The 18,788-nt window shown below is 40.3% G+C and overlaps 1 protein-coding gene across 1 annotated transcript in view; it reads right to left on the reverse strand.

The window, feature by feature from the left end:
- LOC106875168 (leucine-rich repeat-containing protein 71) overlaps window positions 1-18,788 on the reverse strand; it is a 52,773-nt gene that overhangs the window by 2,553 nt on the left and 31,432 nt on the right. The window contains exons 12-16 of the mRNA XM_014923198.3: window positions 17,963-18,158; window positions 10,513-10,545; window positions 9,289-9,335; window positions 3,162-3,276; window positions 1,524-1,642 (exon numbers count right to left, since the gene is read on the reverse strand). Of these exons, the coding sequence (XP_014778684.2) occupies window positions 1,524-1,642; window positions 3,162-3,276; window positions 9,289-9,335; window positions 10,513-10,545; window positions 17,963-18,158 (510 nt within the window). The remainder of the gene's footprint in view (window positions 1-1,523; window positions 1,643-3,161; window positions 3,277-9,288; window positions 9,336-10,512; window positions 10,546-17,962; window positions 18,159-18,788) is intronic.

Below are 18,788 nucleotides of genomic sequence, written 5' to 3' on the forward strand. Positions count from 1 at the left end.
GACAGGAAGCAGTCCAGCTTCCTAGGGCTAAATAACAGTAGTATATTCCTTTATTGGGACTGTCACATTAAGTTGGCAGTATACAACTACTTTATATATATATATATATATATATATATTATCATCATTGCTTTTATATCCACTTTTCCATGCTTGCATGGGTTAGAGGGAAATTTATTGAGGTGGATTTTCTCTGGCCTGGGTGCCATGGCTATCTCAAATGGAAAAGAAAGAAAAGAGAAGAGAGAGAGAAGATGATGGTAAAAATGTGTTGCGGTATCCCTTCAAGATACATGGAGGTAGATATAAGTGAAATGGTACAGAGGATTGAGTTGGGTGAGTGGGCAGGTAAGTTCATAAGGGTATGAAAGGACTGTGCAAGATAGGGGTAAGGGTAGTTAGATAAGTTGTTGGGGAGAGATTTATCAGGAATAAATTGTGTGCAAGAGGCATAGACATAAGCAACCTGCCTTCAGGGCCTCATTTTTGCTTAGCTGCATGGGTCTTCTCAAGCACAATGAATTGTTAATCATTTCAGCCCTTTGTCATCTCTTCCATGAGGCTCAACATATTGAAGGTCATTTTTCACCACTTCAGCCCATGTCTTCCTGGGTCTCCCTCTTCCATAGGCTCCATCCACATTTAGCAATTGGCATTTCTTTTTGTAGCTGTCCCCATCCATATGTAACACATGACCACACCAGAGCAGTTTCCTCTCTTGCACACCACATCTGATTTCTCTTATGCTCAATTTTTCTCTCAACACATCTACACTTGTACATGCATACTGACATTGCACATCCAGCATAGCATACTAGATTGGGTTCTTTCAAGTTTTCATATGTCCTCTGCATTCACAGCCTACATTTAACTACCATGTAACATTGCTGTTTGTGCACAAGCATCAAACAACCAGCCTTCCACTTTGAGAGAAAGACCTTTTGTTGCCATTAGTGGTAATAGCTCTCTGAATTTACTCCATTCTAGTCTCCATCTCTTCCCAACATCTCATCTAATTACCTTCCCTTCCCTTCCAGACACACAGACAGACAGATAGATATGTATACATACACACAGTTGACAGTCAAGTGTCTTGGCCATGGTCACAGTACAGTGAACTATACCAAACTGTGGTACCTGCATACTACATGGTAGACTGACCTCTTGACAGTTAAGTGCCTTGGTCATGGACACAGAATAGTGAACTATACCACACTGTAGCACCTACAGACAGCTAGGTAAACTATTGACAGAAGAAATCCACCATTGCCCTATCAAGCTGTTGTCAGGAATCCTAATCACTCAGGTATCTGTGTTTCCTTGAGAGGGGCAGTTTAGGTCTTCAAATAAACAATCCACTATTTTGAATGATGATACAAGGATTTTGCAGCTAAACTGGACAAGTTGAGCTGTGTATCATGCTCAGCTCACCCACTGGAATATTAAAGCTGAGAGCTAAGGAGTACTGACCAAAGATTTTTCTACTTACCCTAACTTACTAAAACATAGAGTTCACTACTCACCTTAATTCTCAAACAAAGAAGTCCAGGGAACAGACCAGATTGTTCAGTGATATTCTGCTCTGATTGTTTCTTCATGGAATCTAGTAACTCTTTAATACCATTGGAGGTAATCTTGTTACCTGATTAATAAATAACCAATGTTGTTGATGTTTCGATCTTAATTGAACAGAACAAGATGAGATGGCCACGGCTGGAATATTTTTGAATTATGATGAAAGATATTTTAACCATGACCATCACATTTATTTATTTGACTAGGCATAGTGTACTCGTCTTTTCCCTTTTTGAAAACTGTGCAGTGTGATTTGATTTATCTAGTGTTTCTAGTAGATTGGACAATCTAGCTAACTGATCGGCTGTTGTTGTTTAACCCCAGGTCAAGTTTGATCCAACAGATCTATCATCAGATGTGTTCCAGTAGTGACCATCCTACTATATTTTTAGTTAGTGTATCTCAGAGTAAATCAACTAATTGTGCAGTGATGTGTAATCCATTTAAATGTGATCCCCAGAGTAGTTTCCACCCCTATCTTCTGCCGATGCTGGATCACTTAAAAAAATAATAAAAAGTACAAAATAACTAATGTTAAGTAGTACCCCAGGCCTTGTGAGTGGAACTGGATAGATGGCACTTGTATAGGAGTTTAAAGGGGTAGAGAGGTCTGTAAATCTTGGCTTGAAGACTTAACCCTTTACTTTGTTATTGTCAGGTACCTTTAGTGATGTTCTCTGTCTTATAAGCCTTTTGGTAGGACCCATCCTATATCCAGATGTGCCTGCCACAAACATCTCAGAGGCTCAGCAAGAGGAGTCATAATGCGTGCCCTCCCTGTGTCATCTTCTAACTAAGCCATAAAAGCATAGTTTTAAGCTGTTTCAGCTTTGACTGATTTTACTTCAAATTCCCTTCTAACAGTTATTTGTGTATGTCATTAGAGTGGTGAGTTACATAACCATCTGTGTCATATTGACTGGAACTGTTGTATCATGGGGCAGGAAGTCACATAACCAACTGCATTACAGGGGCAGTGGGTCACATAACCAGTGAGGTCAATTAAAGAGTTCCTAATGTACATAATATCAAGTATGTCAGCATAGTGGAGTGCATGCCTTGCTAAATAATGATGATATGAAAATTTGAATACAGCACCACAGAATGAGAGAGAGCCTCTCTGTTGTTGCTTGAACTGTTAGAAATAGCAGCCAAATTTCCTACAAATCCTACCATCTTGAAAATGGAAAGAACACATTAGTCCAGGATACACTATGTCTGAGTAAAACATAAGTCACATTAAGTAATGTAGTCCTAGATATACTGTCTGAATAAAAGACTATACATGAGATAAATTAGTCCTAGATACACTTAGTCTTGCATAGTCACCATTAAAGCTATTTAACCACAACACCATATTATGCCACACTGCACCACATTACATCACATCACACTACTGTAGTCCTAGATATACTATGTTTGAATAAAAGACAAAACATTCAATAATGTAGCCCTAGATACACTTAGAACTATATAACTACAACAACATATTATGACACACTGCACCACATCACACTGCTGTAGTCCTAGATACACTATGCCTAGAATGGTTATAACTAGGTAAATGATGAGAAAACTATACTCACGGGATAAATCTAAGCATTTGAGCATTTTATTGCCAGTAACCCAAAGTTCTTTGTTCACACTGTTGTATTCAACTCTACCCATGAGAGGATGGCCATGTTCCATGATGGTAATTCCCTGCAATTATCAGAATGTTTGTATTTTGTCATTATTTGATACCAGTAAGATAGCGAGTTGGCAGAATCATTAGCATGTTGGACAAAATGGTTAGTGGTGGCTTTTCATCCAATTCTCTATGTTCTGAGTTCAAATACTGTCCATGTTGACTTTTGCCCCTTTTATCCTTTTGAGATCAATAAAATAAAGTTACCTGGCAAGTATTAGGCTTAAGGTAATTGACTTACCCCTCCCCTCAAAATTGCTGGTCTTGAGCCAAAATTTGAAAAAAACTATTTAACATCAGTTCTTCCTCCTCCTCCCCCTCCCCTCCCCCTCATCCTCCCATCCCCCTCCTCCTCCTCCTCCTCCTCCTCCTCCAGTAACAGCTACAACAACAGTTTCTAACATAGGCACATAGTCTGAAATTTGAGGGAGAAGGGATTGGTCAATATCAATGACCAGTACTTTGTTTTGTCAATCCTGAAGAGATGAAAAACAAAGATGACTGCAGCAAGATTTAAACTCAGAATGTAAAGAATCAGAAGAAATGCTTGCTTGTTTGCTTGCTTCTTGCTTCATGCTTTTGCTTGATGGGGCTGGGGTGTATTCCCAGGTTAGTGGTTCCAGAGGGTTAGAGTAGAGCTGACCAGGTCCATCACTGGCAGTCCCATGCCAGCTCCTCTGCAACCTCCCAAGATGACATCGAGCTGCTGGAAATCTTCCTTAATCACATCCGGCTATCTGGTGCAGGGCCTATCATGGGGTCCCTTCTAGCCCACAGCTGCTGTGCCAAATGAGAGTGAGGCCACTCTGGTCAGATGATCTGGTGGGAGGCAGAGGACATCTCTGTATCAGCACATGTGGCTGATAGCTATGGGTGGGAGGCTGCAGGCTGAAATTCTATGGCTCTGCTATCAAAACTCAATCCTCTTTGTCAGGGAGGAGAATGGAGAGGACTGATGCATTGTAGATGTGGAGCTTTGTCTTTCAGGAGATAGAGGAGTGGCACAAAAATGAGTATATGACCCCAGTGACCAAGGCCACACCTGCAGTTGATCTCTGGGTTCAGGTCTCCATTGTTGGCAACTGTGGAGCCCAAGTAGATGAAGGAGCAAACAAACTCCTCAATGTTGGGGCCAATATGGAGAGGTGGAGGGTCCAGGCTGTTGACAACATGCATCAGATTAGTCTTCACCCAACTCACTTGAACCCCAAGCTTTGCTGATCCCTCTTGGTCCGTGCATCCCTGAGCAGGTTAATAGAGTAGTATTGTAGGAGGGGATACATTAGATAATGTAGTCCTAGACATACTATGCCTGAATAAAAGACATGACATATCAGATAATGAAGTTCTAATGTAGCTATACAAACATCCTAGGCCTGCTCTATGGCACATATATCTGGGACAGTGCTGCTATTAAACACACAAAACATCCAAGACCATATTACAGTATTGCTCACATAACTGAGACAGCATTGCTATTACATAATATAAACATTACATACACAAACGTCCAGAAATATCCTAAACCAAGGACGGTGGACCTTTCTGAGAGCAGGTACACAAACTGACAATTTTAAAGAATTTTTCTCATGTGCCAATGGAAATTTTAGAGTAGAAGATTATTGTTTTTATTTTATTTGTATTTTACAAGATATTTTATAGAGAAAGAGATGGACTATAGTAGAAGACACTTGCCCATGGTGTCATACAGTGACAGAGGGATTGAACCTGTAAACCATGGCATTGAGAAACAAATATCTTAACCATGGACATCAAAGGCAGGTTAACTAGCAAGTTAGTTTTTGTTTGTGACAGATGTTCAGGTGCAATAAAGACTGCAAACAAACAGGAAACAACTTCTATCTCATTCCAGGGTGAAAAACTAGAGGTAGTCGATAGCTTCCGCTATCTGGGCGACCAAGTTAGTAGTTGGGGTGGGTGCGCTGAAAGTGTAGCTGCTAGAATAAGAATAGCCTGGGCAAAGTTTAGAGAGCTCTTACCCCTGCTGGCGACAAAGGGACTCTCACTCAGAGTAAAAGGCAGACTGTATGACGCATGCGTACGAACAACCATGCTACATGGCAGTGAAACATGGGCTGTAACTGCTGAGGACATACGTAAGCTCGCAAGGAATGAAGCCAGTATGCTCCGTTGGATGTGTAATGTCAATGTGAATACCCGTCAGAGTGTAAGTATCTTGAGAGAAAAGCTGAACATTAGAAGCATCAGTTGTGGCGTGCAAGAGAGACGATTGCGCTGGTATGGACATGTGGTGAGAATGGAGGAGGATAGCTGCGTGAAAAAGTGCCACACCCTAACAGTTGAGGGAACCCGTGGAAGAGGTAGGCCCAGGAAGACCTGGGCTGAGGTGGTGAGGCAAGACCTTCGTACATTGGGCCTCACCGAGGCGATGACTACGGACCGAGACCTTTGGAAATGGGCTGTGCGTGAGAAGACCCGGCAAGCCAAGTAAGATCGTTGCCAGTGCCCCTGGACTGGTTCTTGTGCGGGTGGCACATGAGATGCACCATTTTGAGCGTGGCCGTTGCCAGTACCGCCTGACTGGCTCCTGTAGGATTTTCGAGCGAGATCGTTGCCAGTGCCCCTGGACTGGCTTGTGCGGGTGGCACATAAAAGACACCATTTCGAGCGTGGCCGTTTTCGTGCGGGTGACACGTAAAAGCACCCACTACACTCTCTGAGTGGTTGGCGTTAGGAAGGGCATCCAGCTGTAGAAACTCTGCCAAATCAGACTGGAGCCTGGTGTTGCCATCCGGTTTCACCAGTCCTCAGTCAAATCGTCCAACCCATGCTAGCATGGAAAGCGGACGTTAAACGATGATGATGATGATGATGATGATGGAGTCACACCATTGTGGAAAAACTTTTAGTTTGCTTTCAGTGGCTTTTATGTTATCAAACATGACACCAAGTACTTTTCCAGATCTCTGTACACTTTTGTTTAAATGATTGAAATCATCATGATTATCATCATCAATTAACGTCCATTTTCCATGCTGGCATGGGTTGGACAGTTCAACAGGAGTTGGCCAGCTGAAGAGCTGCCCAGGCTCCAATTGTCTGTTTTGGCATGGTTTCTATGGCTGCATGCCCTTCCTAACACTAACCACTTTACAGAATGTACTAGGTGCTTTTATGTGACACCAGTACGGGTGCTTTTAACATGGCACCAGCACCCACAAGTCTGTGAGGTTAGGATCACTCAGCCGAAGAGGGATGTAAGGGACATGCCTTTATGCAAAGACAGCTATGATTTTACTTAGCTTGATGTGTCTTCTCAATCACGGCAAATCACCAGAAGTTTTGGTCCCTTGTCACCTCACTGTGAGGCCCAACATCTGAAAATCCCTTCTCATTTATTTACAAATTCACACAATGTCAGATAATTCTTGAAAAGAACATTTGTCATTCATTAAAAATAGAAATGCAATAAATTGTTTAAGAAAAGAACCTTAACCATTCTGTGTGCACTGATTTCACCTTGCTCAGTATATTCTGAATTTGTCTTTTTCCAAGGTATATGCAGGTATATGAGGGAGTGCTGAAAAGTTTCTGGCTTTTGGTAAAAGACAATACAAGAGGATCAGTTAATTATGATTCTATTCATCATATTTCCTTCTCAGATTCACACACTTACTGCAGCAGTCCTTCAGTTTATCTAAGCCTTGTAAAACTTGGAAGGTCAGGCCTCCAACCAAACCTTTCGTGACACCCCTAAAGCCAGGAACTTTCAGGACCCACTCATTTAATTAACTACCTTATTACAATTTTCATCATAACTTCAAGTTGCTCAAGATCAACTTTTGCACATAAAGTCTCCTCATGTATAATGCAATGAAAGGTTATCTTTGGATATCAAACAAATTCACAAAGCCTACTTCACTACCAGTTATCCTGGGTGCAACATCAGTTTCCCAGAAAAATCCTTGGAAAAGTTAGTCTGGCAACTATGTTATTGTTCATTTACTACTGTCATCCATATGCCAATATCTTTTGTTAGCTGTTTTGATAAATTTGTTTCCATCAGACCATTAATTATTTTTAGGCTTTAGCTTTGTAATTGCTGCTGTGGTGTTATGAGCCAGGCTGTGTTGGAGGGAAAGACTGGAAGTACACATGTCCTGTCGGAAGTGGGGCCTGCGGATCCCACCGGAAGGGCTGCGGTGGGCATGCAGGGTTAGTGAGGCACAAGCGGGCAGTTGGCAGTAGACCTGTTAGATGGTATGGCAGCAGACAGAGCAGATGGACGTTGTAAGTGACCCCTTCCACATAGACAGACAATACAGCAGCAGACAGAGCACATGAATGTTGTGAGTGACCCCTTCCAGATAGACAGGTAAGACCACCATAATTCTCCTTCTGCTTCTGTCTTTTCCTCCTTCTTAGCCATTACATCTTTCTGATGCAAAACTCCCCATCATATTAGTTATAATAATTGTTTAAGTAAATATCGGTTTCAAATTTTGACGCAAGGTCAGCAATTTTGGGGTGGGGAGTAAGTTGATTACATTGATCCCCCTCCCCCCCTCAGTGCTCAGCTAGTATTTTATTGACCCCAAAAGGATAAAAGGCAAAGTCAACTTCTGCAGAATTTGAACTCAGAATGTAAAGACGGACAAAATGTCACTAAGCATTTTGTCTGGCATCCTAACAACTCTGCCAGCTTGTCATCCTAATAATAATAATGATAATAATTGTTTCAAATTTTGGCACAAGGCCAGCAATTTCAGGGGTGGGAGTAAGTCAATTACACCGACTTCAGTGTTCAACTGGTTCATATTTTATTAACTTTGAAAGGATTAAGGCAAAGCCAACCTTGACAGAATTCAAACTCAGAACATAAGGATGGATGAAATGCCGATAAGCATTTTTACCAGGCATGCTAATGATCCTGCCAGATCGCTGCCTTGTGTAAGTAAATATTACAAGTCGTTTATAGTTTTAAAGTATTTATCTTTGTTGTCTCATAATTATTGGTAGACTACTAATTATCTCGACAACATATCTCTATGTCTAAAAAATAAAATATGAACAAATTTGTTTTATATCACAGGTGTTAGGAAGGGCATCCAACCATAGGAACCATACCATGACTGACAATTGGAATCTGAACAACTCCCCAGCAGGCCAATTCCTGTCAAACCGTCCAACCCATGCCAGCATGGAAAACGACGGTGATGATGATGATAAAGATAAAACAGACCCATAACCAAAGTTGTTAGTGATGTGCTATTTTAATAACTTCATAAAACAACATAATTAAAACTACCAGATCAGAATGATCCCTCAAACTATTTCTCTGAAAGCCATAAAGGCAAACAAAGGGATCAATTAATTAGATAGTGCCTTAAGGTGGCAGGCTGGCAAAAAAGTGCTCAACAGCATTTCTTCTGACTTTACATTAATATATCATTAGAATAAATTGTCTTTCACACTAGAAATTTTGTCAGTTTGGTGCTAGACCAACATCTGACGCTTTCTGGAAATTATTGTCATGTGGTCAGATATCATCTTTGAGCAACAGATGACAATTATGCAGCTATAGGAAGGAAATAAAATGTTGATAATTTAGGGGAACAAAATTTCAAAGAGGCAATATTTATCCCCAGTTAAACATGTTTTTTTTTTGAACAAACTATACTCCAGTAGATACCATGTGAGAAACTTTCCTATTGGCTTTTGGTGCAAAATGCATTCCTGTTTATATCACTAGCAGGGAGATATATCCCTGCCACCTCCAGTGCTGAGACCATCAGATCTTGTGGTTTTGATGTTGTCAATGATGGACGCTCAACTGCTAGAGATAGCAGCAACTCATCTCCCCACTGGTGATAAGTAGAAAAACAGTGCCAGAACAGGCACCAAAAGCCAATATAAGAGCTTCTCTCATGACAACTATCACAGTATAGTTTGTTCTAACAGAACATCCACATTCAAGAGGGGATAAATATTACCTCTCGGTCGCTAAAATATACTTTTCAATGAAATTTCAAAATTTAGACTACCTCCATTTCTGTAGAAGTTTTGGTTATTGATACTTGTGCTGTTGGAGCTGCAAATATATAGTTTTTTTGTCACATTACAATAGTAAAGTCATTGTTTTATATCAACACTACTTAGAATATGGTACACAGTTTTATTGATAAATATCTATTGAAGGGTCATACTTGCCTAATGGCTTACCTCTCTTTCAGATAGTGACCTCTCTTTCAGATAGTGGCCTCTCTTTCATAAAGTATTCACACTAGTACACACACATATGCATGCACACACGCACTCACACACACAGACAGGTTGATCGGCAGACTTGGCAATGAGATGGCAGAAACGTTAGCACGCCGGGCGAAATGCTTAACGGTATTTCGTCTGCCGTTACGCTCTGAGTTCAAATTCCGCCGAGGTCAACTTTGCCTTTCATCCTTTCAGGGTCGATAAATTAAGTTCCAGTTATGCATTGCTGTCGATGTAATCGACTTAATCCCTTTGCCTGTCCTTGTTTGTCTCCTCTATGTTTAGCCCCTTGTGGGCAATAAAGAAATATATAAACTTGTCTGAGTGTCAAAATATGTTGCGATATTCAAGCCAGCTCTCTGCACTCTGAGTTCAACTCCTACCAAAGTCCGCTTTGCCCCTCATTTTTTAGAGTTGATAAGCAAAGTACCAGCTCAGTGCTGGTATGGCCTACTCATTCTCCAGTTGTTATATCTTAGATGTTCTGCTGGATCATGAGTTGAGGAGTCAAGAGTGTCAGCATTTGCTTGAGCCCACACAGGCATCTAAAACAATTAATGAAAGTATGGTACAGGTCACCAAGTTATCTTCAATTCTGGGTGACATGTAGTTTTAATTTGTACATACATATACACACACAAAATTTGTCAGTGTGTCTCTGTCTCACTTTCTTTCTCCCCTTCTCTCTCTCTCTCTCTCTCTCTCTCCTCTATATATATATATATATATATATATATATATACTAGCAAACGCCCCTCGTCCATTGGACGGTTTGTATAGGTTGGATGGTGTTAAGTTGTGGAGATGTCTGGTGATTGTCTATATAAACATTTGATCCCTATAAAGAAATCATCTGTGTGGTTGTTCGGTAAGAAACTGTCAAACCCTCATACGTCATCTAACAACAAGATGAGTGAACTTTTGCAATACTGGAAGTAATGTTATCTAGGCATAAGTATCTTACCTTAATATTGTACACATTAAAAAAAATTACTTACATCTCGTGCTTTTTCCAGAATGTTCTTTTGATACTGATGAAAATAATATGGAAAGAAAAACAAAACAAAGTTGAAAGTATTAGAACAGAATAGTGTCACAAGTGAATAGGCATGGCTCAGTGGTTAAGTAGTTTGCTTTGCAACCATGTGATCTTAGGTTCAGTCTAACTGCATGGCACCTAGGTTATAGTAGAAATGTTCTAACTGGAGAAATCAATGGGATCTCTGTCATATACGATTGATTATCTATCACTTCTACATCAGCCTGTTATATCTATAACAATTGGCAGAATCATCAGAGCACTGGACAAAATAACTTGAAAAATTTATTCTGGTTCCCAACATTCAAATTTCTGATTTCAAATCCTTCCAAAATCAGCTGTGTCTTTTATGTTTCAGGGATCAATAAGATAAAATATCAGTCTAGAGTGGTGGACTGGCAAAATCATTAAGCCTTGGATAGGATGCCTTGTGATTTGTATTTAGAGTTTAAATCCTACTCTGACCTACTTGGATGATAGACCTACTCTGTCACCTGGTTTAACACCAACCACTTGCCCTTGGGTACTTTTAGTGAACTCCACTCTCCAGAAAACATCAAAGCCCAGTCTCTACAGATATCTTCTTCCCTCACACTCTCACACTAGCTTTGGAGACTCTAAAAAAGTCACGGCAATGGTCTTTCTCCTTACTAACTGATAGAAAACAAAACAAGACATCTATTCTTTAATACTAACTTTATGTAAGACATCTAGGTGGGAGTGAATTGAAAGTCATTAGAACATTAGATAGAATGCCCCAAGGTATTTATTGCAACTCTGCAATCTATAGGTGCAGCAGTGGCTGTATGGTAAGAAGCTTCCTTCCCAACCACATGGTTCCGGGTTCAGTTCTACTGTGGCACCTTGGGTAAGTGTCTTCTACTATAGCCTTGGGCTGACCAAAGCCTTGGGAGTAGATTTGGGAAACGGAAACCGAAAGAAGCTTGTCATATATATATGTGTGTGTATATGTGTGCTTGTGTGTCTGTTTGTCCCTCCACCATCGCGTGACAACTAATGTTGGTGTGTTTACATCCCTGTAACTTAGTAGCTCATCAAAAGAGACCTACAGAATGAATACTAGGGTTACGAAAAATAAATCCTGGGGTCAATTTGTTTGACTAAAGGCGGTGCTCCAGCATGACCACAGTCAAATGACTGAAACAAATAAAAGAGAAAAAGAGTAGGTTCATCTCCAATTGGGAACCAACATAGCCTTCATCCTTTGGGGATTGATAAAAAAAAACAAAAAAACTATCAGTCCTGGTTGGTGGATTGATGAAATTGTTTAGTGTTTCGATCAGGATGCTGTGTAGTTTCTGTTTCAGTTATTTCTTAATTCTCCTCACCAAAAGATTGTAAATCCCTAACTGCCACACCAAACCCCATTTCATATACACCAGTGCATGTCAGAGAGTACACTGGTACATGCAGGAATGGTATATCTGGGAAACCTATATGATATGCCATACAACTGCTGGTTCAAGAATGGCCTGGGGTTAAACAACAAGAACAACAACAAGATCAATAATAACAAAAACAACAATCTTAAAAATAAAGTGAATTAGATTTAATAGAGCAAGAGCAGGCATAAGAAGTCCATTTTACAACCACCTTGCCCTGGGTTTGCCCTCACATGAGCAAGTGTCTTTGACTGTAGCCTTGACAATACTTTGTGAGAAGAATTTGGTAGAAGGAAACCATGTGGGAAATTACCTTATTTTGTAAAAGGCATCTGTGCTGGTGACAGGTAAAAGGCACCTGTGCCAGGGACATGTAGAAGGTATCTGTGCTAGTGACATGTAAAAGACACTCATGCCAGTGATACATAAAAGGCACTTATGTTGGTGACATGTAAAAGAAGGAAACCATGTGGAAAAGTGCCTTATTTTGTAAAAGGTGAAGAGAAGGAAAGAAAAGAAGAGAAAAGAAAGAATAGAGGAGGGGAGGCATTTGATTGAAGAAGGGAGGCATTTGATAGAAGAAGGGGGACAGGATGGCTGGAATTGAAGAAAGGACACCTTAGTCCTTCCCATCCAAGGCATTGTCTTCCCCTTTCCACTTTATCTCTTCTCCATTTCTTTTCCTTCCCCCCTGCTACCTGTACCATTTTTTCAGTGTTCTTCTTTGTTATAACCAGAAATGGCTCAACGAAAGTAGCATTAAGTTTTTAGGTCGTTCAATTTTTCTCAACTGATCAATAGACCAATTGAGTAAACCTATCAGTAATGTACCTATAATGACTACTGGAAACAGCCGCATGGCAAATTTATTCCAATAAAGGGAAAACATGTAGTAATCATTTATATATTCATTTTGCAAGATTCTTGATGTGAAATCGTGTGTTGAAACAGATATTGTTGTATTTTAGCCAATAAAAACACATGCACTATATATTTGGTGTTAATTTGCTTCAGCTTTATTTTTACATTAATCGTATTTCGGCCAGAGTTCTTTCATCATACTTCTGTGACCTCATCAGTGGTTCTTTGCTTTCTTCTTTCTTATTTGTGTGTCTTTCCTTGCTAACGATCAGCCATTTTGACAAAATACAACAATATGTAGTAATCATTATTTATACATTGTCTTGTATATCACTGTGTGTAAAAATCACAGATTTACAATATAGAATTGTGATGAACTATAACCTTGGACCCTGCCAAGTTCTTTACTAATCTAAACAATATTGTTCGCCTGGTGTGCTAACAGAGAGTTTACAAAGTATTTTGCTTGGATTGATAATCCCTCACAAATGACTCTGTTATATATATATATATATATATATATATATATATAACGTGGAAGACAATTGGAGATTTCTGCGGGACAACCTGTTGAAAGCCACCGACCAGATTTGTGGGTGGTGTAAGGTCCCCTCCCGACCCAGAGTAACGTGGTGGTGGAACAAGGAGGTAGACAGGGCTATTAGACAAAAGAAACAGGACTGGAAGAACGGTGGTAGCAGGGAATTGTACCAATGTGCCAGAAGGGAGGCTAGGCGACAGGTTTATTTAGCCAGAGGGGAAGCAGATAAGGAAAGATTTGCCAATGTTCTGCGCTGTGAGGACCAAAGACTCGAGGTATTTCGTGTTGCAAGACAGTGTAGGAGAGAGAATAGTGATGTTGTAGGAGAGAAATGTGTTCGCATGGATGATGGTACGCTTGCACTAAATGAGGATGCAAAGAAAGAGGTCTGGAGATGCCACTACGATAGATTGCTTAATAAAGAGAATGAATGGGAGAAAGAGAGCCTGCCGTATGTCGACCCAATAGAGGGACCAGCTATCCGAGTTGATAGTACCAGGGTAGATAAAACAATTAAGAGTATGAAGACCGGGAAAGCCCCCGGCCCATCAGGAATCACTGCAGAGATGCTCAAAATATCTGGCAGTGTTGGCTATGAAAGTTATGAAAGTTACAGAGAGGGTCATAGCCCAACTAATTAGGGAGCGAATCAATTTAGATGAGATGCAGTTTGGGTTCGTGCCAGGTAAAAGCACTACTGATGCCTTATTTCTAGTGAGACAGTTGCAGGAGAAATACCTAGCTAAGGATAAACCTCTGTACCTGGCTTTCGTTGACATGGAGAAAGCCTTTGACAGGGTGGTCAATGAGGAAACTTGGGATAGAAGAATGGTTAGTGAGAGCTGTGCGAGCCATGTACAGAGATGCTGCCAGTAAGGTGAGGGTTGGAAATGAGTACAGCAATGAATTCCGGGTAGAGGTAGGGGTCCACCAAGGTTCTGTCCTCAGCCCCCTCTTATTTATCATAGTCCTCCAGGCAATCACAGAGGAGTTCAAGACAGGTTGCCCCTGGGAGCTCCTCTATGCTGATGACCTTGCCCTAATTGCGGAGTCACTATCAGAACTAGAGGAGAAGTTTCAGGTGTGGAAGCAAGGTCTAGAATTGAAGGGCCTTAGAGTCAACCTAGCTAAAACCAAAATCCTAATAAGTAGGAAGGTAGATAAAACACAAACCCCTTCAGGTAGATGGCCCTGCTCAGTATGTAGAAAAGGAGTAGGTAGTAACTCTATAAGATGTACCCGGTGCAAGCTATGGACACATAAGAGGTGCAGCAACATTAAAGGCAGGTTAACTAGCAAGTTAGTTTTTGTTTGTGGCAGATGTTCAGGTGCAATAAAGACTGTAAACAAACAGGAAACAACTTCTATCTCATTCCAGGGTGAAAAACTAGAGGTAGTCGATAGCTTCCGCTATCTAGGCGACCAAGTTAGTAGTGGGGGTGGGTGCGCTGAAAGTGTAGCTGCTAGAATAAGAATAGCCTGGGCAAAGTTTAGAGAGCTCTTACCCCTGCTGGCGACAAAGGGACTCTCACTCAGAGTAAAAGGCAGACTGTATGACGCATGCGTACGAACAGCCATGCTACATGGCAGTGAAACATGGGCTGTAACTGCTGAGGACATACGTAAGCTCGCAAGGAATGAAGCCAGTATGCTCCGTTGGATGTGTAATGTCAATGTGAATACCCGTCAGAGTGTAAGTATCTTGAGAGAAAAGCTGAACATTAGAAGCATCAGTTGTGGTGTGCAAGAGAGACGATTGCGCTGGTATGGACATGTGGTGAGAATGGATGAGGATAGCTGCGTGAAAAAGTGCCACACCCTAACAGTTGAGGGAACCCGTGGAAGAGGTAGGCCCAGGAAGACCTGGGCTGAGGTGGTGAGGCAAGACCTTCGTACATTGGGCCTCACCGTGGGAAGAACCATTTTAACGATGCGTACTGCCTTAATTCTTCGAAACGCCGGAGTTTTAATGGTGGCAGCTGATGAAGGGGATGTTTCTATGTGGCCTGCTTGTTTGTTGCACCTTGTTTACCATTTTTGTCCTTGTTCTTTTGCCACGTCATGTACCCAGTTATGTATCTATATGTACATGTGGATGAATATATATACATACATGTACATATATATGCATATACTCATATATTGTTTGTGAAGCATCAGTAGTGGTGTGCAAGAGAGACGATTGCGCTGGTTTGGACATGTGGTGAGAATGAATGAGGATAGCTGCGTGAAAAAGTGCCACTCCCTAACAGTTGAGGGAACCCGTGGAAGAGATAGGCCCAGGAAGATCTGGGCTGAGGTGGTGAGGCAAGACCTTTGAACATTGGGCCTCACCGAGGCGATGACTACTGACCGAGACCTTTGGAAATGTGCTGTGCGTGAGAAGACCCGGCAAGCCAAGTGAGATCATTGCCAGTGCCCCTGGACTGGCTCTTGTGCGGGTGGCACATAAGATGTACCATCCTGAGCGTGGCCGTTGCCAGTACCGCCTGACTGGCCTTGTAGGGTTTTCGAGCGAGATCGTTGCCAGTGCCCCTGGACTGGCTCTTGTGCGGGTGGCACATAAAAGACACCATTTCGAGCGTGGCCGTTTTCGTGCGGGTGACACGTAAAAGCACCCACTACACTCTCTGAGTGGTTGGCGTTAGGAAGGGCATCCAGCTGTAGAAACTCTGCCAAATTAGATTGGAGCCTGGTGTAGCCATCCGGTTTCACCAGTCCTCAGTCAAATCGTCCAACCCATGCTAGCATGGAAAGCGGACGTTAAACGATGATGATGATGATGATGATGATATATATATATGTATATATATATATATATATATATATATATATATATATATATATATATATATATATATATATATATATATATATAAATATATATATATATATATATATATATATAATAATATTAGGGACAAAATCCAAAATTACAGGTAAAAACTCAATTAAAATCAATTTATAAAAAATTAAAATTAAATTGAGCTTTATAGATAAAATATATATAAAATATATAGTTTTAGGGAAAATAACCAAGTTTCAAGAACTCATCGATGAAAATCCACTATCACATATAGAAAAAATTAATAATTAAAAGCACAATAAATGAGTATAATATAAAGTAAAGTAAATATCATAAGATAAATATAATTAAAAAAAAAAAATATTAAAAAAAAATTTTTTTTTTTTAATATTTATCTTATGATATTTACATTATTTTTATTATTATTTTTTTTTTTAAATTATATTTATCTTATGATATTTACTTTACTTTATATTATACTCATTTATTGTGCTTTTAATTATTAATTTTTTCTATATGTGATAGTGGATTTTCATCGATGAGTTCTTGAAACTTGGTTATTTTCCCTAAAACTGTATATATATATATATATATATATATATATATATGTGTGTGTGTGTGTATATATATATATATATATATATATATAAATCAAAGTGTACAGTATTATACATCCATTACAGCCGGTCTTACCTACTGGTTTTGCACTAGAGGTTCAACAGAGTGTTAGATAACAGTTCAATTATGTAACCCTGCACTCTTCAGAGATGGCAGTTATGGAATGAAATATCACAACTGCCCTCTCTTTCTCTCTCTCTCTATCATCATCATTTAATGTCCATTGTCTATGCTGGCATGGCTGTGGGAATGCACCAGACTTCAGTCTGAGTTGGCAAGGTTTCTACGGCTGGATGCCCTTCCTAACACCAACCACTTTACAGAGTGTGCTGGGTGCTTTTACATGATACCATATGAACACTCTTATGTGGTACCACATGGGTGCTTTTATGTGGCACCACATGGGCAGTTTAACACAGCACGGCATGGGTATTTTTATGTAACACTGCACAGGAAATTTTACACGGCACCACCACAAACACACACATGCTTAATAGTGTTCCACACAGTTTCTATCAACCAAATTAACTCAAAAAGTATTCATCAAGGTCGAGTTAAAGAAATTTGCCTAATGTACTGTGTATCAGGATCAAACTCAGAAATTTATTGTTGCAAAGCAAACTTCTAGAAGCATATATACATGCGCAGGAGTAGCTGTGTGGTAAGTAGCTTACCAACCACATGGTTCCGGGTTCAGTCCCACTGCGTGGCACCTTGGGCAAATGTCTTCTACTATAGCCTCGGGCCGACCAAAGCCTTGTGAGTGGATTTGGTAGACGGAAACTGAAAGAAGCCCGTCGTATATATGTGTATATGTATGTATATATATGTATGTGTGTCTGTGTTTGTCCCTCCACCATTGCTTGACAACCAATGCTGGTGTGTTTACGTCCCCGTAACTTAGCGGTTCGGCAAAAAGAGACCGATAGAATAAGTACTAGGCTTCCAAAGAATAAGTCCTGGGGTCGATTTGCTCGACTAAAGGCGGTGCTCCAGCATGGCCGCAGTCAAATGACTGAAACAAGTAAAAGAGAAAAGAGAAATGCCTGATCAACTAAAACCCCTTGGATGACAGTGATCCAGTATCACCTCAGTCCATTGATAGAAATTAATAAAAATGTTTATAAGAGTAAGTAAAAACCAACAAGGTGAAACAAAAAGAAAAATCAAATCCATTTACACTTTTTTCCGAATGATGATAGGTTTGCAGAACTTTGACTTGTGGCAAATGGTGTACTGGAACTAGTAGGAGGTTGGTTTATGACAGCACTAACAGGAGTGGTACCAGCACTGTTACCCTTGTCTTCTTTATCCTTCTTTACCTTCAAACCCTTTTCGTCATCTTTGACTGAGAAGTCCTTTCCAGACTTTATTTCCTACAATGACAAAAACATAAATATGGTGCTCATGTATTTTCATATGCCATATATATATATATATATATATATATATACACACATATATACACATGTGTGTATATGTACACGTGTGCGTGTGCGAGTCTGTGTATGTGTGTGTGTGTGTGTGTGTGTGTGTGTGAACGTGCACGTGTGTATGTTTGTAGGAGGTCTGATCAATAAGTATCTGGATTGTTGTCATAATAACGAAGCTAAAGGACACAGAATGAAACCACTTGGCAAAAACTGACCTTGATCTCTGCTGTGCATGCATACTAAATTTTAACACTCTAGCTCACTTCTACTGTTTAAAGCAGTGCTTGGAAGGAAGGTGTGTAGCGTGTGACCGTTGCATTGATCATGACAGAGAAAGCTGTCATGATGATACCTGCTCAGAGGCCTATGCAAAGTTGCAGAAAGTGTATGGAGAGAAGTGTATGAGTCACACACAAGTGTATGAGTGTTTCAGATGTTTCCAAGATGGCCAAAAAAATGTTGATATTGATGAATGTTCTGAGAGAACTGCAACCAGCAGAACTGAGAAAAGCATCACAAATGTGCATGCAGCTGTGAGGGGAACTTGTCGAATCACCCTCCATGAGTTATCAG

This window comes from Octopus bimaculoides, chromosome 24 (assembly GCF_046866305.1).
Source record: "Octopus bimaculoides isolate indiv1 chromosome 24, ASM4686630v1, whole genome shotgun sequence".
NCBI lineage: Eukaryota > Metazoa > Mollusca > Cephalopoda > Octopoda > Octopodidae > Octopus > Octopus bimaculoides.